Genomic DNA, 18,774 nt, shown 5'->3' on the forward strand with positions numbered 1-18,774 from the left:
TATTAGATCCTGCAATGACCCTCCTTAAGCTATCCACCCCTTTGCTGATTAAAGCCTTTTTCAGTAAGCTGCTCCAAGTACCCACAACCTTAATAAAGTAGTAATTTTGAACATTTGAGGAAAAGGGGAAAATTGGAGATATAGGGAGGTAAAAGCATAAAAACGAACACTGCTGGATTTCAAGTGAATAATCATAACACAACCAACCCTGTTATACACCTTAATTATTTTAGTATACATAAAAAAATGATGTACTTATAAATAAAATTCAACTCAATAAAATTATATAAATCAACTTTATATTTAAAATACAAACTTTAAGTTAATTTGTTATGTGCTCAACTACTGAAATTTGAATTTTTTTCAAAAAATCTGTTATGACCAAAAATTAGGTGATAATCAAATTCGAAATTGCAAAAATAAATAAGCAAATAATTAAACAAGACCAAGGTAATAAATTCTTTAACTCTTTAGTTATTAAAATAAAAAATAAAATAAGCTAATCTGATGTAGCAGTGTCAAAATAACTACTAATTGCCAAAAATATAAAAATATTTACAAAATGCAAAAGGATTTTCAGACAAGGGAAGCAAATTTTCGCGAATTAAGTTTAAATGTTTCCCATAAAATAAACTTATATTTTACTAAAATTAAACATAAAATATGCTAATCTAAGGTAGCAAATATGAAAATAACATCGATTAGTGAATATATTTAAATATTTGCAAGATGCTAAAAGATTAAAATTTCAAACACAAGAAGCAATTTTTCGCGAAGTCTGAGTTCGTTCGACGTGGATGTTTCCCATGAAATAAATTTATTTGTTTTTTATTAAAATTAAACAAAAATATACTAATCTAAGGTAGCATATGAGAAAATAACATTTGATTAGTGCAGGAAGCAAAAAGATTGAAATTTGTAATTTTCTGCGAAACCCCGAGTAATTCAATGTTGTCATGGTATCCAAATTAATTTCTTTGTTAATTAATGAAATTAAACAAAAAATAAACAAATCTAAGGTACCATATGTCAAAATATCTTTCGGTTGTAAAAAACTCAAAATATTTAAAAGGATTGAAATCCCAAACACGGAAGCGATTTTGCATACTGAGCACATGTTCAGAAAATTGCATTGGTGAAATACTTTTTTAAAACTTTTGAGCACAATTCGTTGATTTTTTTTCGGGTATAGTGGCCACTGCCCAGTTGGAAAATTGTCCAAGTCTTGGCCTTCACATAGGACTTGTGTATTTTATGAAAACTTAAAATAAAACTAATAATAATGCTGCAGATTATTTTTAACTACAGAAAATAGTGTCGCAGACTGACTACAAAGTTTCTGCTACTGGGAACCTGTCTATTTCAAACCTGCTTCTCTTGAAAACCTGTCTACCTCAAAATTTTTTAATTTCCCTGCATTTTCAGCCAAAATTCAATGTATTTTCCATGTTTATCTCAAAAAAAAAAATCCCGAATATCTCTATATCTCAAATTCCAGCAATGCTGACATTTTTGAATTTGAAGCCCAGCAATCTTCAAAACAACAAACAACTTTCCGTAAATGCAGAAACAGTAGCATTGTCCGCAAAAGCAGAGGGCAGTGTAAAAAAGGAAGAAATGCGCCCAGGTATTTTTTTTTCCAGGAAAACTAATGAAAGGACAGTCATTTTGAGCACTTTCTCGGAAGCAGAGTAGAGGGTAGAGAATGGGACAGTGAGGAGGGGGCTGGGCTTGACAGATTTGACATGTGGGGTGACTTTTTCAAGTGCGTGGTTAAAGGTCATTCATATTATAACCCATTTCACTATGTGGTTCAGGTACTGTTCTCTGAGTAATCTCTTGCTTGAAGTTGTGATTGCGCAGAAAACTGAGATGATAGGTGTGAAAAGAAAGCTAAAGATTTTTTCAAATGATGAAAAAGTGAAAATTCTAGAATTTTTGGACGGCAATCCATTAATGAAGAAAAATTAAATTGACGCCAAAGTCAAATATGTATAGGCCAAGATGGGTTTTCTTTCAGCCATTGCCAACCTCAAGAGGATGGTTGAATCTAAAAAAATCAGGTACCGAAAAACAATAAAAGACTATTTTGCTTGCAAAAGGTATGCTTAAAATTTCATTACTGTCAAAATGATTCCTTAAACTTTCAATAAAGTGCTTTAGTATAAAATAGAATAAATACATAACAAATTTTTTTTAATCTTTTAAATTCTTCTTGAAGAATTTTAATCTTTTGCATGTATAGTCTTTGGTATAAAATTCAAATTTTCATCATCAAATTAAAAATTTTAATAAGAGTCTCAAAACTTCCGTATCTCAAAACCTCTTTAACTTAAATTTTTTTTTAATTCTCGTGAAATTCGAGATAGACAGGTTCAACTGTATACACTTTCAAACTCAGGAACAAGTTACTACACCTGAACTCTTTGATAAATTTAGAAATTGAAACAACCGTCAATTATTATTATTATTATTTTATTCTAAATATCTTTTATTTTTGAAGTTGGGAGGGGAGAGCTGCCCAACCTTGCCCCCCCCCCCCCCCTGCCTCTGGATACGCCCATGCGTAGAGCTGGCTGTCGCCATCCTTGTCAAACGAATATTGTAAAGCACTAACTCTTCCATTCTAAGCAATCTTTAACAGCTGGCAACCTCCACTTGCAGCCATTTTTGCAAAGGCAACCTCAGTTTATCACATTCAGAAAACTTGCCGGCACTTCTTGCCAAACCTAGCCAAAACACATTGCCTTTCATAATGTAATGTAAAAATTTGATTTTGACTTTATACTCGATGAGTGCAGAATTCTGCAGCCGGATATTTGACTATGATTATGGCGGGTCTTTGACCGACTAGGATCAAACCCAGGACCACCTGGTCACCAGTTCGATGCCTTACCAATCAGGCCACCATGACCCTGAAATTATAATATGGTGGAACCCTACTTAATTCAAACACAGTTAAAATGAGTAAATGCTAAGATAAACAACATTTGTGGTTCCCATCCTATTGTATTCATACTATTTGTTATTTTTCGGATAAGATGAACTATGGTTCAAACAAATTAATTTTAGTGGTATCTTTGAGTTCATTGTAATGAGGTTCGACAGATATAATAAAAATGCCAGTTTATGGTCCTCTGATCAATGATATTAATAATTCTGTCTGTAAAAAACATTATTCAAGGTATGAAGACATCAGAAGCTTTGCTTTTGTCATTATTTGTGCCAGGCATTTTTTGGGTACCTTGATCCATACAAACATATGGCTTTGTGCAATCATATCTTAATAATGCATTTTCTATAACAACATCCAGCATTCATAACAAATAAAACAATTAAAGAAATTGAACAGCAGTAAACCAACATTCAAAAAAAGTCCCCCCCCCCCAAACTAAAAATATGTGTGTTCAAGTAAAATGCAGGTTCAAAAACAAAAATTAAGTTTTATAAATTTTTAACAGCACATGCGAAAGGGAAACCAACTTACTTTTGCAACATTACTTGCAGGAATAAAATAGGGATCATCTTCATATTTGTAACGTGGTGCGGTATAATCCTGACAATATAAAATAAAACAAAACAATGGAAATCTGAATATATACACACAAAAAAAAGTTTAATTTTTAAATGTACATCAAGTTTTTGAAAAATAATTTTTTGATGAAAAAGACAAGATTCAAACATTATTACCAGTATAATAATGTAAGTAATGCTTAAGAAACTAACCTTTGATATTGTAGAAGCTAACGCTTTCAGAATATCTGTTGGGCCTCTGTAAAACAATGTGAAATTTATTAACACATCATTATAAAAAGAAGAATTTTCTTATGCATGAAAAATTTTACCTGACCTTTCAATTCTAAGAGGTACAACAATTTCACTGTTACCTATGGAACAAACAAACAAAATGAAATAATAATAAATAGTTACAAAACATTAACTATTCTATAAATATATTACAGTTTGTGAGTAATTTGATAATTAAAGCAATTAATTTAATCAATAGTAATTGGATTATTTTATCTTCTAAAGTTGTATCATAACAAACTTCTCTTTTTAGTATTCCCTGCTAGTAGATAATATTTCTGACAAGAGGAAATTCAGAAAAATCTGGAACATTTAATCATGTTACTGGGATGGTTTTAAAATGAGGAAAATTAAACTTAAATGAACCTAATTGAAAATTATTTAGATAAGTACAATTTTTATAATCATCTATGAAAAGGTTTCTTTTTGCACTTTAAGATTTTTGAAAAGGGTGTATTTTCAACAATTGTTTCTTTGTTAATTGCTGCTTTTAATAAAATTAGTAACTCGGCATTCAAAAACCAGTCTCTTTTTTCTTTTAAAAATTCAAACTACAAATATGTAAGTCAAAATTAGCAGAGAATACTTGAGTCATAATACAGTTAAAAATAAGGATGGCCATACAAGGGATGGGGGCGATAACCCCTCCCTTGAAGAACCCTACACCAGCAATTTTTCTGAATTGAAGATCTAAAACGCAAGTGTAGGTCAATTTTGATGATATTAAGGAAAGGAACTGGATTAAAATTTTCCTCCTGGAAATGTTTTGGAATTGGAGTTTTAAAGAAACAATTTTAGATGATTTTTCCTAATATTAGGATATGGCGTTTTGAGGGCTTTCCCTGGCCACTTGGTAAATTTTAAGTCGCGGTTGTTGATATTTTAGGTAGTGTTAAACAGAAAACAGAGCCGGCCTTAACGAATGCGGGGCGCGATTCGAGAATTCTGGCAAGAGCCCTTTACAGAATGATTGCATTTAATTTGAGACACAGGAAAAGAATGGGGTTGAATTTAAAAAACAATTGACAAGTTTAACAGCAAGAAGTTTTTGATGCGAAATGTAGTGCTTTGACAGAAAAGCTATGTACCACATGCTACAAGACCTATAAACGAAGTTTAAGAGTCTTTGATGACGTTAGCAATAGGACAGAGATGGGAGGTCGACCTCCTCCAGAAACTTTTAGAAATTGAAATCTTCAAACTTAGTTTCAGTCGGGCGAAGAAGGGAGAGGGGTTCAAATGCCTCTCTCGGAAGAATTTTAATAAAATAAAATTAACTGAATTTAAAAAAAAGCTTTTGGGCCCATAAAATTTGGATGCCTCGGGTCAACTTGCGCTTTGTATGTATGCGATAGTTAGGTCTGAGGTGGGGCCTTTACTTGATTACTCACTGTACTAATCGACGATAATCATTAAAAATTAGTTCCTTGAGGGCCCATTACCTAGTTCACATTTTCCTGGCTGTTTAGTATAGGGTACAGTCGGTAAGGCTATTGTTGATTTCAGATGTTCAACTAGACAGATAATTTAACTTTTTCCCAGAAATTGACACAAGTAGTTTTGGAAATAAATTCTGCTAATTTTACTCCAAATGCTTTTAACGAATTTAAAATTACCTAAAAGCTTCAGGAACCTCCTTAAAACCATTGATTGAACTAAAAGTAGCTCAGCATTCCCAGGTTAATCATCAGTTAGATATTAAATTTTAACTTTTTATTTTCATACATTTTTTTTTACTTGTACATCTAAAGAAAAAAAAGTTTTTTTTTTCTTTCGGCGCGGGCCCGATTGGACCCTTTTGCTCTAATCAGCCAAAGGCCGGCTCTGACAGAAAATGGATCAGTGACTTCCCCCTGATAATTTTTCGAAACTGAAGTTTCAAAAAACTCCATTTTAGAGTTCGAAGATTTTAGTAATTGTCTTCTTCACAGTTTCAGAGCATCTGTTTCAACAAAAAGGAAAAGGGTTGGGAACCCCACTAACTAAATCACTATATTTTAGTTGTTTTAGATAAAAATGCTGCAGTACCCCCCCCCCCCCCCCTCCACCAGACCTGGTAAATCAGTTACGTAGTAAAATATAACTTAGAAAATCAACCGCTCCCTTCCTTGAAACATTTCTGGATCCGTCCTTGGTCAAAAATATGACAATTGTAGAAATTTAACCCCCTTTTTTTTTCAGATATGTTTTAAGACAAAAAAATATTTTTTTCCTTTTCAAAAGCAATTGAAGTTCACAAAATATATATATATATATATATATATATATATATACAGGGGTCTGGCCAGAGGATATTTGGGTCCGTTAACGGACCCTTCACAAAAATCCGATCAATCAAAACGGACCTTTCACAAAATCCCGATCAAACAAATGAGAACCTTCACAAAATTCTGATAAACAAGATCGGATCTTTCACAAATTGTGTATTGAAAGAGCAAATCTGAAAGCCGATAATTTTTGGAACCTTTTTTTAAATCAAATTAGAGGGATCAGCTTATACATAATCGGCTAATTTTGGAGAGAAAAAAAAAATCGGCACTCTTGCGATGCTCCTGCAAGCGATAAATAATTGCTACTGCCAAATAAATATAATGGTTTTTTTTTTTTATCACAGCTAATTAGCAGGGGTGTTGTTGTAAACTTTTCTGAAAAGGCATTGGTTAGCACTTTTCTCCCCGCTCATGATTTAATAAACAATAATAATATATATATCTGCGAAACGAACTTAGAACTGCAAAGGGATTGTAAGGGTGGGGAAAAAATATGATCGCTTCAGATAGGGTTACCAACTTCAAAATTCTGACCACTTAGCGTCTGGCGTTGAACCTTTAATGACTAGATTAGAAAATATTCTCATCATTTTACCAGCTTGTCAATATTTGCGTTTTTACGGTGCGATGTTTTAATTGTTATTTTGGGAGAAAATTATATGGGTTTTGATTTTTCGATGCTAACAAGGATGATTAACTTTTAAATACCGTTTTTTTTCTTTAGATGGCTACATTTTGAAATATGCAATCTTTCAACATCCGATATGAGAATCATATTTTGTTCTTTTTTCAAGCTAACTTCGCTTTATTGGAATGCAAATAAAAGAAAAGTCTCTTTCTTTCTGTTAGAACTCTCATTTCAAGTTTTTAAAGCAAAATTCCATTTTCTGTTACGAGTCAAAAATTAAAATGCTGAATAGATGGTTTAATTTTTTTTTCCTACTGTGTCTACAGATATTAATGAAATGTTTATCATAGGACTTTAAAATGCAATTTTAAAATAATTTTATCAAAAATATTTCTTTTACAAGCCGTTTTTATACTTTTGATGCTTTCACTTTAAGAATTGCGATCTCTTTGCATCCGCTATGGGAATCCGATTTTTCGAATTTTTGATGATTATTACGCTTTGTTAAGAGGTAAACAATCAAAATATCTTTTTATTTTTGTTAAAATCACGGAATTTACAAGTTTTAAACGAAATTCTGTGCTTTTTAAGAGTGTCTTGGGTCAAAAAGTTAAATGCTGAACCCTATTCTGAATTTTATTTTATTTATTTTTTTTGTTACAATTATTTTAAATACTGTACAGAAATATTTCTAGTATAATTTAACATAATGTGAAATGGTAGATAAATATTGATACTTGAGAGAGCGTTGCCCCCCCCCCCCCCGCCAAATATCAGAAAAACACTCCAGAATGATTTTCTCGACATAGAAGAAGAAAACATTCAACTTTAAGTTTAATTGATGCAGTTTGTGCCATCTCTAAATTCTAAAATTTCGTTATAACAATTTTTTTTTTTTTTTTTTTTTTTGCGAAATTATTTGATTTTTCACAAAATTAATTCATTTTTTCACAAAATTATTTGATTTTTCACAAAAAACGGACCTTGTGAAAAATCCTGGACAGACCCCTGATATAATAATAATAAATTTTGAGAAAAATTGTCTTGAAACTAACTTGTAGTAAAAATTACAAGTTGAACACTTTCTTGTTGCAGGGACACATACAGAACTGAAAACGTGGCAAGTTTCTCGGTAAAAGCCATTCTATGAGTCACAATTGGTCGGACATTGTCACCTTTATGTCTATTTTTTATAAAATTATAAAGCACACACACAAATACAAACTTGATAAAAGTCTTCCCTCCTCCCTAAACGGATTTCTTCATTAGAAAGAAAATAGTGCAAAATTTACACGATGGAAAGGGGGGAGTATTTACAATCCGGCGGCCTGGGAAACAGTCTACATGTGATAAAAATCAGAACAAAATATTAATTACTTACTGCTACCGGCGTTTTTGACAATTGAAGACGAAGAAAACTTCGAATTCCTGAAAATAAATTACCAATTTTTAAATGAAAAAACATAATATTTGCACATTTCAAAACAAACCCAGAACAAATGCAAAAAGGTCAAAGCGGAAAAAATAAACTTCTCCTCAAAGAGAAAGAGAATAAGCTATAACTCAAAAATTGAGGCAGATCTGGATCTTAATTTCGAAGTAATGCACATTTGAATTCAGATAACTTACCTATGTAAGAAAAAATTACTTTTTCCGGCTAAACATGATATTCTCCTGCAAGCAGCCATCTTGCATATTTTGTAAACAATGAGGCAAACTTAGCGGTTGAAGTTAGAAATCAGAATTTCCATGCATACTTCGACGAGCTCAACTGGTAGCGACCGGTAGATTAATCACGTGATAGCTACTGACGTCAGCTAATGCTAAAGCTTTGGAGGTAACTTCATTATTTTAACCGGCAGGCTGCCGGTCGCTCATCGAACACAACTTTTTGCGAAAACTTACAACCAGGGGTCCCGTTTGCATAGGAAGGTCGGTACAGAGATTCACTTTTGCCTCCAAACTGGATTAGAGTCCCTATATTTCTTTTGGTAAAAATTGACGATTAAACGGCAACAAATTGAAGGACATTGGAAAAATGTTCATATAAATGCGGAGATGGGCCGTGGTAGCCCGATCGGTAGCGTGTCGGATTCGGGGCCGGAGGGTCCTGAGCTCGAACCCCGATGGTCGAAGACCCCACCGTCGGCATTAAAGGGGACTGGGCAACGTTAAATATGCTCGTGGTCTCAATGTCCTCCAAGTGAAACGATACCTCTGGGGGTGCTAGCACCAGGTAGCTATTAGCTCCTGGACTAGTTCTAAATTCTAATTAACTGTTCGATCCGGTGATGGTGCTGCCATCTATCGGTATATAAAATAATGGAGGCAAGGCACTTAGTATGCAGTCCTCGACATAAATACAGTTGTAGTCAGTTGTGACTCTGAATAGGAATGAATAGGAATAGGAAATGCGGAGATAATAGTTTTTTCAAATAGAAAATTAGCAACATTGCTATATTTAAATCTCACCCCCCCCCCCTCTCCCATCTCTCCACCTTACTCATTTACTCTTTAATTTGAAACTTTCTTTTTTAAAATCAGAGTAGCATAAGTTTTATGCAGGAGGGGACCCAAGGACTCTAGGCCCGAGGACCAAACTGACATGGAGCCCTCCTTCGCTCTCGGAATTTGAAGGTTGGAAAAGCAGAAGAGAAGATAATGATGTCAGTTTCAGTTCTTTACACAAAAAGATTTTCGGATTGTTAAATGTTAAAAAGCAGATTTTGAAGGAAAACCTTTTCATATTTTGAAGGATTTTTACTAATTGGTTGGCTGATAAGGAAACATTCATTAATTACGTAAGGGTCCCGAGAGGAAGGAAAATTCTCTACATACCCTTCCCTTAAGAGGGTGGGTGTCAAACCTATTCTTACAGAATATTTCCCAAGTCAATATTCTATATCATAAATTGTGCGGTCAAGTTGCTTGGCAGGAATCATATTTCCTTTGTGTCAGAAAGGTAAAACACGCATGAGAGTGACCTTGAAACGCATTACTTATAGATTTTGAAAAGGCTTTTGACCTTATAGTTAGAGAAAAATTATGGACTATAATGAAGAAAAGAGGTATCCCTATACACCTAATACAAGTATGCCAATCCTTCCATCAAAGCACAAAATTAAAAATTAACACAATGAAAATGAAAACCAACCAGGGCGTGCGTCAAAGTTGTGGTCTATCACCAACCCTTTTTAACATCTATACTGACGACGTTTTACGCACTTGGAAATCATTGGTCAAGACTGGTATTCCACTGAACATGACAACTGTAATTAATACATTACTGTTTGCTGACGATTTGATCATTGTTCGACCGAATGAAGATGATCTACAACGATCCCTTTACACACTATAAAAAATATGTCAAGACTACAATATAAAGATCTCGATACAGAAAACTAATTCGATGGCATTTCGGGGAAAGGAGCCAGTAAGAACTAAAATCGTCCTCAACAACCAAATTATTGAATAGGTCAATAATTTCAATTATCTTGGCTGCAACATTTCATATAAACACGATTCTGATATCCAGAACAAAGTGTATAAGTTCCAACATATTTGTGGTACGAGAACCTTAAAAGGAAAGACAAGAAGAGAAACTCAGATGAAGTTCTATAGGGTTATGGCAGTGCCAACACTGCCCTATGAATGGGAAACATGGACCATGAACTCTCAGACAACAAACAGAATTCAGACGGCGGAGATGGGATTTCTCCGAGCGGTCAAACAGTGCACCATCCTAGACAAAATAAGAAGCGAAGATGGAGAGACCCCGTACGAAGAATGCCGAAGAATGGTTGGTTCGTATTATCCAAGTACTTTAAGTACTGTTACGTGCAGCGCATTGGCGTCGTCAGCTGAAATTTGTTGGGGGGGGGGGGGGGGGGTCCATTCTGACTCTATCATTTTCAAGTTGTATTAAGAAAAATTCGTGTGTGTATACATATATACAGGGGCGGACTGGCTAACTTTGGCCCAGTTGGCGAAAACATATTCTAGCCCACCATTGCAAAATAAGAAATTTAAATTTTGCAGGATCCTCGATTTTTCCTACACAGAGGAAAGACATAGAGCTGCCACCCTTGCCTGTTTTTTCAAGTTTCTATACCAAGTTTTAATTTCGAAAAAAAAAAAAAAAAAAGGGTTGAATTTATAAAGTGTAAGATAAGAAAAATACTGAGATTTTTTTGATTGCTATTTATAAATTTGAAGGAAAGATGGACTTCTATACTTACAACACAGGAAAGAGGGGGAGGAGACAAAATTGTAAGCTATCAGTGGGCAATGAATTTAAAAAAATGGTGATGTCACGAGGACTCTCTCTGCAAAATTTTCATAGTTTAGTTCTTAAAAAATGCAATTTCAGTCAACCTTTGGTAACATTAATGAATTAGGAAGAATTCGTGGGTTCTTTCTTTAAATTTTTCGACATTAAAGCTTGAAAAACAGAACTGCAGACTTGGGGGAAGTCTTGCTGCCCCAAAAATAAACACAAGGCTCAAGATTCTCTCTTCAGAAAATGTTTCAAATTTGGGGTGAGGCTTTCAAAAATGCTCAAAATTGGGGCTTACGGGCCCTCTCCAATCAACTTTTTAAAATTGGAAATGTAACTTTTGGGGTAGCTTGGAGACGCTAACTGAGAGGGAAAGGAAAGGATTTGCGGAAATCCCACGAAGTTTTTTGAAACTAAAATCTTAAAGGTGCAATTTCAGGTCATCTTGAGTAGTAAGACTGATGGGCTGGGGCTTTGTGGACACGGACACGTTCCTTAAAATATTCGTAACTGAAAGGCAAAAAACGCATCTCAGGCTATCCTGAAGGACGTTAGAAGATAGATCAGGATTCGGAGGCTGTGCCTAGAAATTTTTTGATATTGCAGTTTTGAAAACGCAAATTTAGATAACGTACGAAAATCCACCGTTTAACTATCGAAAATCTATAGTTGAGAAAACTGAAAAAAGAAACAATATCCCTTGAATAAACGAAAACCCAACCCTTGGTGTAAAATAATCGTTTTCCTCGACTAAAATGCTAAAACACCCTTTAAAGAAAAACTTATAAACAATTCTTTGCAATTTAAAATTTTTAGCCAAATAAACAAAAATACATTGAAGTATGTTAACAGTAGCTTTGAATATAATAATCCCACAACTCTATTGTTTATCGCCAAACGACTACGTAACCGTAACCCAGTTGAATAACGAGCGAAACGAACTCCGATCGATTAGCGATTCGGTCTTTTGAACGAAAACGTTTAAACGATAATTTCGCTTTTTAGCTGAGCATTGGTTTCATTAACTATTTTTCCACGCGTACCTTTAATGACCTTCATATACTGCATGATTTGTTCTTTCAGCCAAGGATAGCAATCATCCACTGATCTTTGGTGTACATCCTGTTGTGATTTATCTGGACGGAGATAAGATATGTCTTTTACAAATTCGACCATCTTTTCCTTTAATAGTTTATTGATTAGTTTGATAATCCTCAACGTCTTCTTGCCAGTGGCGTCAAGACTCAGATGATTTGAGCGGGGATCAAATGTTGTTATGTACGGTACTTTCAGATTCAACTTCGACAAAAGGAAGACACGTTTTACTTGAATTTAGCAAGAAACCAGATTTTTTTCAACACTTCACTTTCAAATATTTCAAGCGAATTGAGATCTTTGCTTCAAGAAATGAAAGCTTTACTCTCTTGCCTTTTATCCCTTCGCAATTAATACATCAAAGCAGGAAATTTTCATCACAGAAAACAGAATTGAATTTCATATTGCCCTTGGGCATTGGGTTAAATATTTATTTCAGTTCTCGCTTTAACAGTGGGCTGGAACGCTATATAACTTTTTTGGGCTAAGTTTTTTAGAAATAAATTATAGCCTATCCAGTAGTTTTAAAGCCTATTATATATATATATATATATAAAACAATCTTTCATCTTTCTAACAGTTGTTGTTGTTGCATGCCCCCATGGTCAGCAGAGCTAGACCAGGTCCATGAGTTTGTTTACCCTCAAAAAATCCAGCTCCGTCAGTGGGTCTCCAGTCAGATCCCTCCTGGAGAGCCCCAGGCACGACAGTATATGGTCAGGCGAGGCCTGCTCAACGGAACACGTGGAACAAGTCTGAAAGGTCTTCGATCCCTCCGAAAATTTTAGTTTTAAGATGTCCACTACGAAAACGGGCAAGAGTTGTTTGTTCCTGTCTGTCAAACCCAGGGGTCAGGGAGCCACAAGGTCGTGAACATCTGTACCAATGGTGTTCTGGCTGGACAATCCAAGTGATATTATCTCTGTGTTTAATCTTTGAGTGGATCTCCTGAAAGGTGAGTGGTGCCGTTGGCTCTGAGACCTCAGCAGCACCAGCTTTCGCCAAGGTATCCGCGATCTCATTACTCTCTATTTCGACATGGGAAGGGATCCACTGCATGTGAATTTGATGAGAGAAGGAAAGTTGTTTTAGTTTGTTGAGTATTGAAACTCCTACACTATCTCTCACACTTTGCCATCTGGTCAGGTGCTGTATTGCACTTCTGCTATCGGATAGAATCCAAATTTCGGTTCCGTGGTGGAAAAGCTCCAGAGAGTCTAGGGCTTCATCAATGGCTATTAGTTCACTACGGAACACAGAGCAGTAATCAGGGTTTCTCCTCTGAATCCTCAAGTCAAGGTTTTGCGATTTGATGTAAATTCCACTACCAGAGTGTTTATTATCGTCTCTACTGCCATCCGTGTAGACTCGAATAGCGTCAATTGGAATCTCTCCAATTCTCTCTAGAGCTACTTGTCTTAAATAGGCTGGAAGATCTGTTTGTTTATTCACTTGAACCGGTAAGTCAGGATGGAAAAAGACGCCGTCAAGATCATCCGCTGGGTCTAGACATTGTTTCAGATGATGTGATTCCACGGTATTATCGATTACATTAAGAGAGGCTAATTGGTTGAAGGGACTGTTCCTTCTGAGCCTTTGGTTATTACGCCAATTTTCGAAGTAAATAGAGGTACGATTTTTTGTACCAAGAGCTCTGATCTTGTTGTAATATTTTGTTAGGTATGCTCGTCTCCTAAGACTTAGCGGCTGAAGGTTTGCCTCGTAAAGCACAATATCACTAGGACAAGTGTTTCTCAGCCCGGTAATAATCCAGGCAGCGCTGAGCTGGACTTTTTCGAGTTTTTGCAGATTTGTAGCAGAGGTAGAGCCATAAATTGGGATGCCATACTCTAAGATTGGTCTGATTAGTGAGATATAAGTGTTTCTGATTGTTCCAGCATCAGACCCCCAATCACGCCCAGAGATGCACCTCAAGATGTTTAGTCTCTTTCTATCCATAAGCACAAGATGATCAATATGACTGTTTCCCAGTATTTCAGGGTCCAACACAAATCCCAAATATTTTGGATGTTTATCCACATTCAGCCGTTGACCATTCAGTAAAATATTGGATGGTAATTATACATCTTTCTGTTAGTAGTAAAGAAGGCTACCAAAGATTTAGTTGGATTAAAACACAGTTTGTGATCATCAGAGAAATTCCGAATGTCTTCTAAGACTTGGTTAATGACACTCTCCAAGCTCTTCAAGTCAGAATAGGACTTCCAGAGGAGAATGTCGTCCGCGAAAGCGCCAACTTCACATTTTTCCTTAATAATTCTTTCAATGCCTGATAAGTAAAGTGAGAACAGAGTTGGGTTCAGCACTGACCCTTGAGGTACCCCTTGAGAGATCCTTAAACTCCTGGAGAAGGAATTGTTATACTTCACTTTGAAAAATCTATTTCTCAAGAAATCGTATATCCAGGGAAGAGCTTTACCACCAATTCCAATTTTTTTAGATAGTTTTATAATTAGTAAATTATTCCAGACTTAAGTCCAGGAAGACTGCGATTGAATGACTAGTCGGTTTCCTGTTTTGGGCATCTCTAATCCCCTGACAGAAGTAAAGTAATTGGTCAGTAGTGCAATGTCCCTCTCTGAAGCCGTACTGCTCCTCTGGGAAAAGATTGTGCGAATGTAGGTGAAAAGTGAGTCTTCTCAGAACCATTTTTTCCATGATTTTGCATGCAATACTGGTTAGGGCTATAGGTCGATAGCTCTCCGGGGAGTTGTCGGTTTTGCCAGGTTTCTTAATAGGTATGACTGTCGCTCTCCTCCAGTCCCTAGGAAGATGTCCCTTATTCTAACAGTAGTCTTTTCTTTCTAACAGTAGTATAGATAACTTGAGAAAAACATAAAATCTACTCTTATTAAATCAATTTTTTGTTCAATAAACTCGTGAATCAATCAATTATATGATTTTTTGATCTATCGTTAATTTTGAACTTAAAAAATTGGAGGGACAAAGCCAGTTCATGTAGCATTTCAACACTTCTTCAGCTGGGGTCTCTAATTGGTGATTTCAGTACATTTCGCCCTTTTGTCTGTATGAAGTTGGCTGTTTAACGAAAATTGATAAAGAGTAGGGAGAGAAGCTTTGCTCATTTCAGGCAGTTTTTTGATATTCAAAGGATTTCATGTACAGGGGCGTGCATAGAAATTTTGGGGCCCGTCACAAAAGACTTTTACGGGGGCCCCCTCCATATTGTTTACCCTTACGTCCCTACATATATTTCACCCCTCATTTAAAAATCTCGGACCCCCTTCAGGCTCGGAACCGGGCCAACAAGTGTCCCTCCTCTCCCTCCCCCCTTTGTCCACATCCTTGCTCATGTATAATTTATAGCAGGGCCGGAGCCGCTTTGTCTAATAGTGCAGGCCCATTAAATTTTTGTTAATAGACGTACAAATATAATTTTTTAACGCTCTTTTTTCGTCCCGTACCCTTTTTCAGGCGGCGTCCGACCCCAATTTCTGTGACCCCCTTCCCGTTTTCTCAATGTAGGAGCCATGGCCCTCAGGGCTCTAAAAACTAGACAGAAAGTTGATAAGAGAGGAAAGCATTCGCACGTGTGGACTTCAGCTATTTACTTTTTCCCTGCTTAAGATGAAAAAAAAGTAAACCTGTTTTCAAACGCTTTTTTCACATCGAGTAAGCAAATTATATGCTTTTTTTAAATCATTTTAACACTTTGAAAAGTGTTAGGCTTGAATTTAAATGTATTAAGTTCGAAAAAAAAAAAAAATGCTTGAAGTGGCCCACTCGGGGATCCCCGACTAGCCTGTATATATATATATATATATATATATATATATATATATATATATATATATATATATATATATATATATATATATATATATATATATATATATATATATATATATATATATATATATATATATATATATATATATATATATATATAAGACAAAAATTTGACATCAAATAGGAATGGGTTTACATTTAATACAATACTTTTAAATGGGTACATCTTGATTTACATAATTACACAATAAGAAAAAAGAAATACCAACGAATACATTTTTTCTAGACTGCACATGGGATAAGAATATCCGTGCTATTTTTTGTGATCAATTTCTTCCAAGATGTTTTTAAGAACGTAACATAAAGCAATATGATTCAACCGCTTTTGTGTCCTAGTCGACCTGAGATAAAATTTCAGCTTTCCCAGCGCACTGAAGCTTCTTTCAGTTTTACACGACGAAGGGCGGCATACCAAGAGTAGCCGCACCAAATTTTCAACATTTTGAAACAGTGGACAATTGAATTAACCGTTCTTAATGAATGAAATCATCAAAAACGAAATCCAGCTTCACTGAATCAGCCGCTTTATGGAACCAAAGCTGTTTAGAACAAAATGTGACTCATATATATAAGCCGCGACAACTGTATAATTAAATTTTTATATTACATACTAGCAAAAATACCCGGCGTTGCCTGGGTTAGCAATAGTTATCAGAAACAATCGTTACTTGCATTTGTTTTCTGTTTTAAGTGAAAGAATTTAAAACACACCTTTTTGACGTGACTTAAAATCTAGCTTCTTCCTTACTCATAAAACTAAATTAGCTTTAAGTAAAAAGAGCAAAATAGTATTCATTTAGAAACGAAAACACGAAATTTAAGCGTATACAAATTTGAAGAATTTCCAAATTATGAAATTAAACTTCACATCTTTAAAAAGATTTATCAGTTAATACTTATTTTTTTTTTAACATTGAGTCTTAGCTTCTCTGTATGTCTATTGAAGAACGAACTGTTTAAAAAAATGTAGCCGCGCGCCCGTGATCCCCTTAAACTTGCTTTAGTTATTTTGGAAAATCTTAATTATTGTGGGTTCTAGGTGCGGTTTAAAATATTATCGAATTTGCGGGAATCGTTTTGGGATACCTTTGATAATGCTCCCCCTTCTTACTTTGTAAAACAGTATGTTACTAATTTTTGTTAAAGAGATATTGTCGCCATATGCTAAGATACTTTTGGTCACCATAAAATGGTGCTAAACAATTTCATCCGTAATGTTTCCAAAATAAGTAGTAAAATTTGGCGATGGTTTGAATTTGTGCACAAAGTCACATTAATGGAAGTTTTTGTGCTGTTTATGGATTTGCCTAATTTAGTTGCTGGATTATTTTACAGTAAAAAATGTTCTTTAAGATTCTTTGATTGATGATATTTCGTTTACATGGTGAAAGCTGACAAACATTATTACGTAGTCTTTGACTTCAAAAACCATGACAGTTGAAAAAACTGCCAAAGGCATCCGCTACTGAAATCTTTCTAAATAAATTTTGGCGAGGTTTCTGCTGTCAGATTGGATAATGATTAAAAAATCCAATCAGCACAAATATTTAAAAAAAAAAAAAAACCATTAATTACATTAAAGTTCCGTTTAAATGGAAAATAATCAACCAAATCTATAGTTATTATTAGCCAATCTTGGGGAAAAAACGTTACTTTAAGATTTGACTTGGGAAAAGCCTCAAACAGTCAGACGAAACACAAAAACATTCAACAATTCTAACTATGAACTGGGAGTTGAGATGATACACTAAATAATGAATTGGGTTGAGGAAAGCCTTTGAACATGGAGCAAAAAAAGCCCATAACTCGTTTTTCATACAACTTAGAACTTTCCAACAGATGCCATCTTCAGCAGAAAAATAAGCGCTTTCACATAATTTTAATATGTTGCACGTATTTTTTAACCGTATCATACCATACACATTGGTTACGTGTTTGGACAAATTAGAATAAAAAAGGAACTATCAATCGGATTTTTATCAAACTGGTCTACAAACCTCCCCAGTACCAAAAAGAACAAACGGTGAAAGTTTCAGCCAAATCTGCCGGGTAGTTTCTGAGATCTTAGGGAACAAATTTACCAAAGTCCATTTATATATATAGATTGATAAATCCTGCAGCTCTAAGTTCTTGGAACAGGTTGGATTCGAAGGAGTTTAATTTGATGTTTTTTAATTAAAAAAATAAAGTATATAATTCACCGTTATGACATTCACGATCCTTCGAAAAATACAACTACATAAATAAAATAAGACACAAATAATTAAGCTCTCATAATATCATATTTTAATAACGCCACCTGTTAAAGTATTCTCTTAATTTTTTCAGGTTTTTTGTAACAAATGCACCAAAATGTTGCTTTTTTGTTGAATCCTCCATACACTCAATGCATATGAAACTAAAAAACAGCAAAAACCATGCCCATGTAAATACATTAATTTCTGATTTCTCAAAGTCAGCAGGGAAAGTGCCCCTCCTGATTCTCTTTAAGTGACAGGCCTGCCTTGAGAGGCACACCCCACAGAATGAAAAGTATTGGCCTACACGGAGAACAAACAACATTTGGTGTATAATTGAATTCTGATTAGCGGACGATGGGAAAGAGATAGAGAAATGAACTGCTTTTTTCTGACACGTGACAATAAGTTTTAAAATGTTTATTTCAATAAAATTTGTTCAGTAAAAAGCAGGACTATTGATGGATAATTTTCTGTTAAGCTTTAATAACTAAAAGGAATATTATTTATTCCATTAAAATTTATAAAAGATGAAACTTTTCAAAAAAAAAAAAAAAAAAAGAAGAGAAAGTTGAACGCATTAGCTCCGATAGGACTCATAATGGCAAAATATTGACTGTAAAGCATATC

The 18,774-nt window shown here is 34.7% G+C and overlaps 1 protein-coding gene across 1 annotated transcript in view; it reads right to left on the bottom strand.

Annotated features, from left to right (window-relative positions):
- LOC129222521 (protein PTCD3 homolog, mitochondrial-like) overlaps window positions 1-8,405 on the bottom strand; it is a 79,384-nt gene extending 70,979 nt beyond the window's left edge. Inside the window, exons 1-5 of the mRNA XM_054857033.1 lie at window positions 8,335-8,405; window positions 8,087-8,133; window positions 3,851-3,887; window positions 3,727-3,772; window positions 3,488-3,556 (exon numbers count right to left, since the gene is read on the bottom strand). Coding sequence (XP_054713008.1) covers window positions 3,488-3,556; window positions 3,727-3,772; window positions 3,851-3,887; window positions 8,087-8,133; window positions 8,335-8,393 — 258 coding nt within the window. The 5' untranslated portion in view covers window positions 8,394-8,405. The remainder of the gene's footprint in view (window positions 1-3,487; window positions 3,557-3,726; window positions 3,773-3,850; window positions 3,888-8,086; window positions 8,134-8,334) is intronic.
- Window positions 8,406-18,774: the final 10,369 nt, after the last annotated feature.

This window comes from Uloborus diversus, chromosome 5 (genome assembly GCF_026930045.1).
Source record: "Uloborus diversus isolate 005 chromosome 5, Udiv.v.3.1, whole genome shotgun sequence".
Taxonomy (NCBI): domain Eukaryota; kingdom Metazoa; phylum Arthropoda; class Arachnida; order Araneae; family Uloboridae; genus Uloborus; species Uloborus diversus.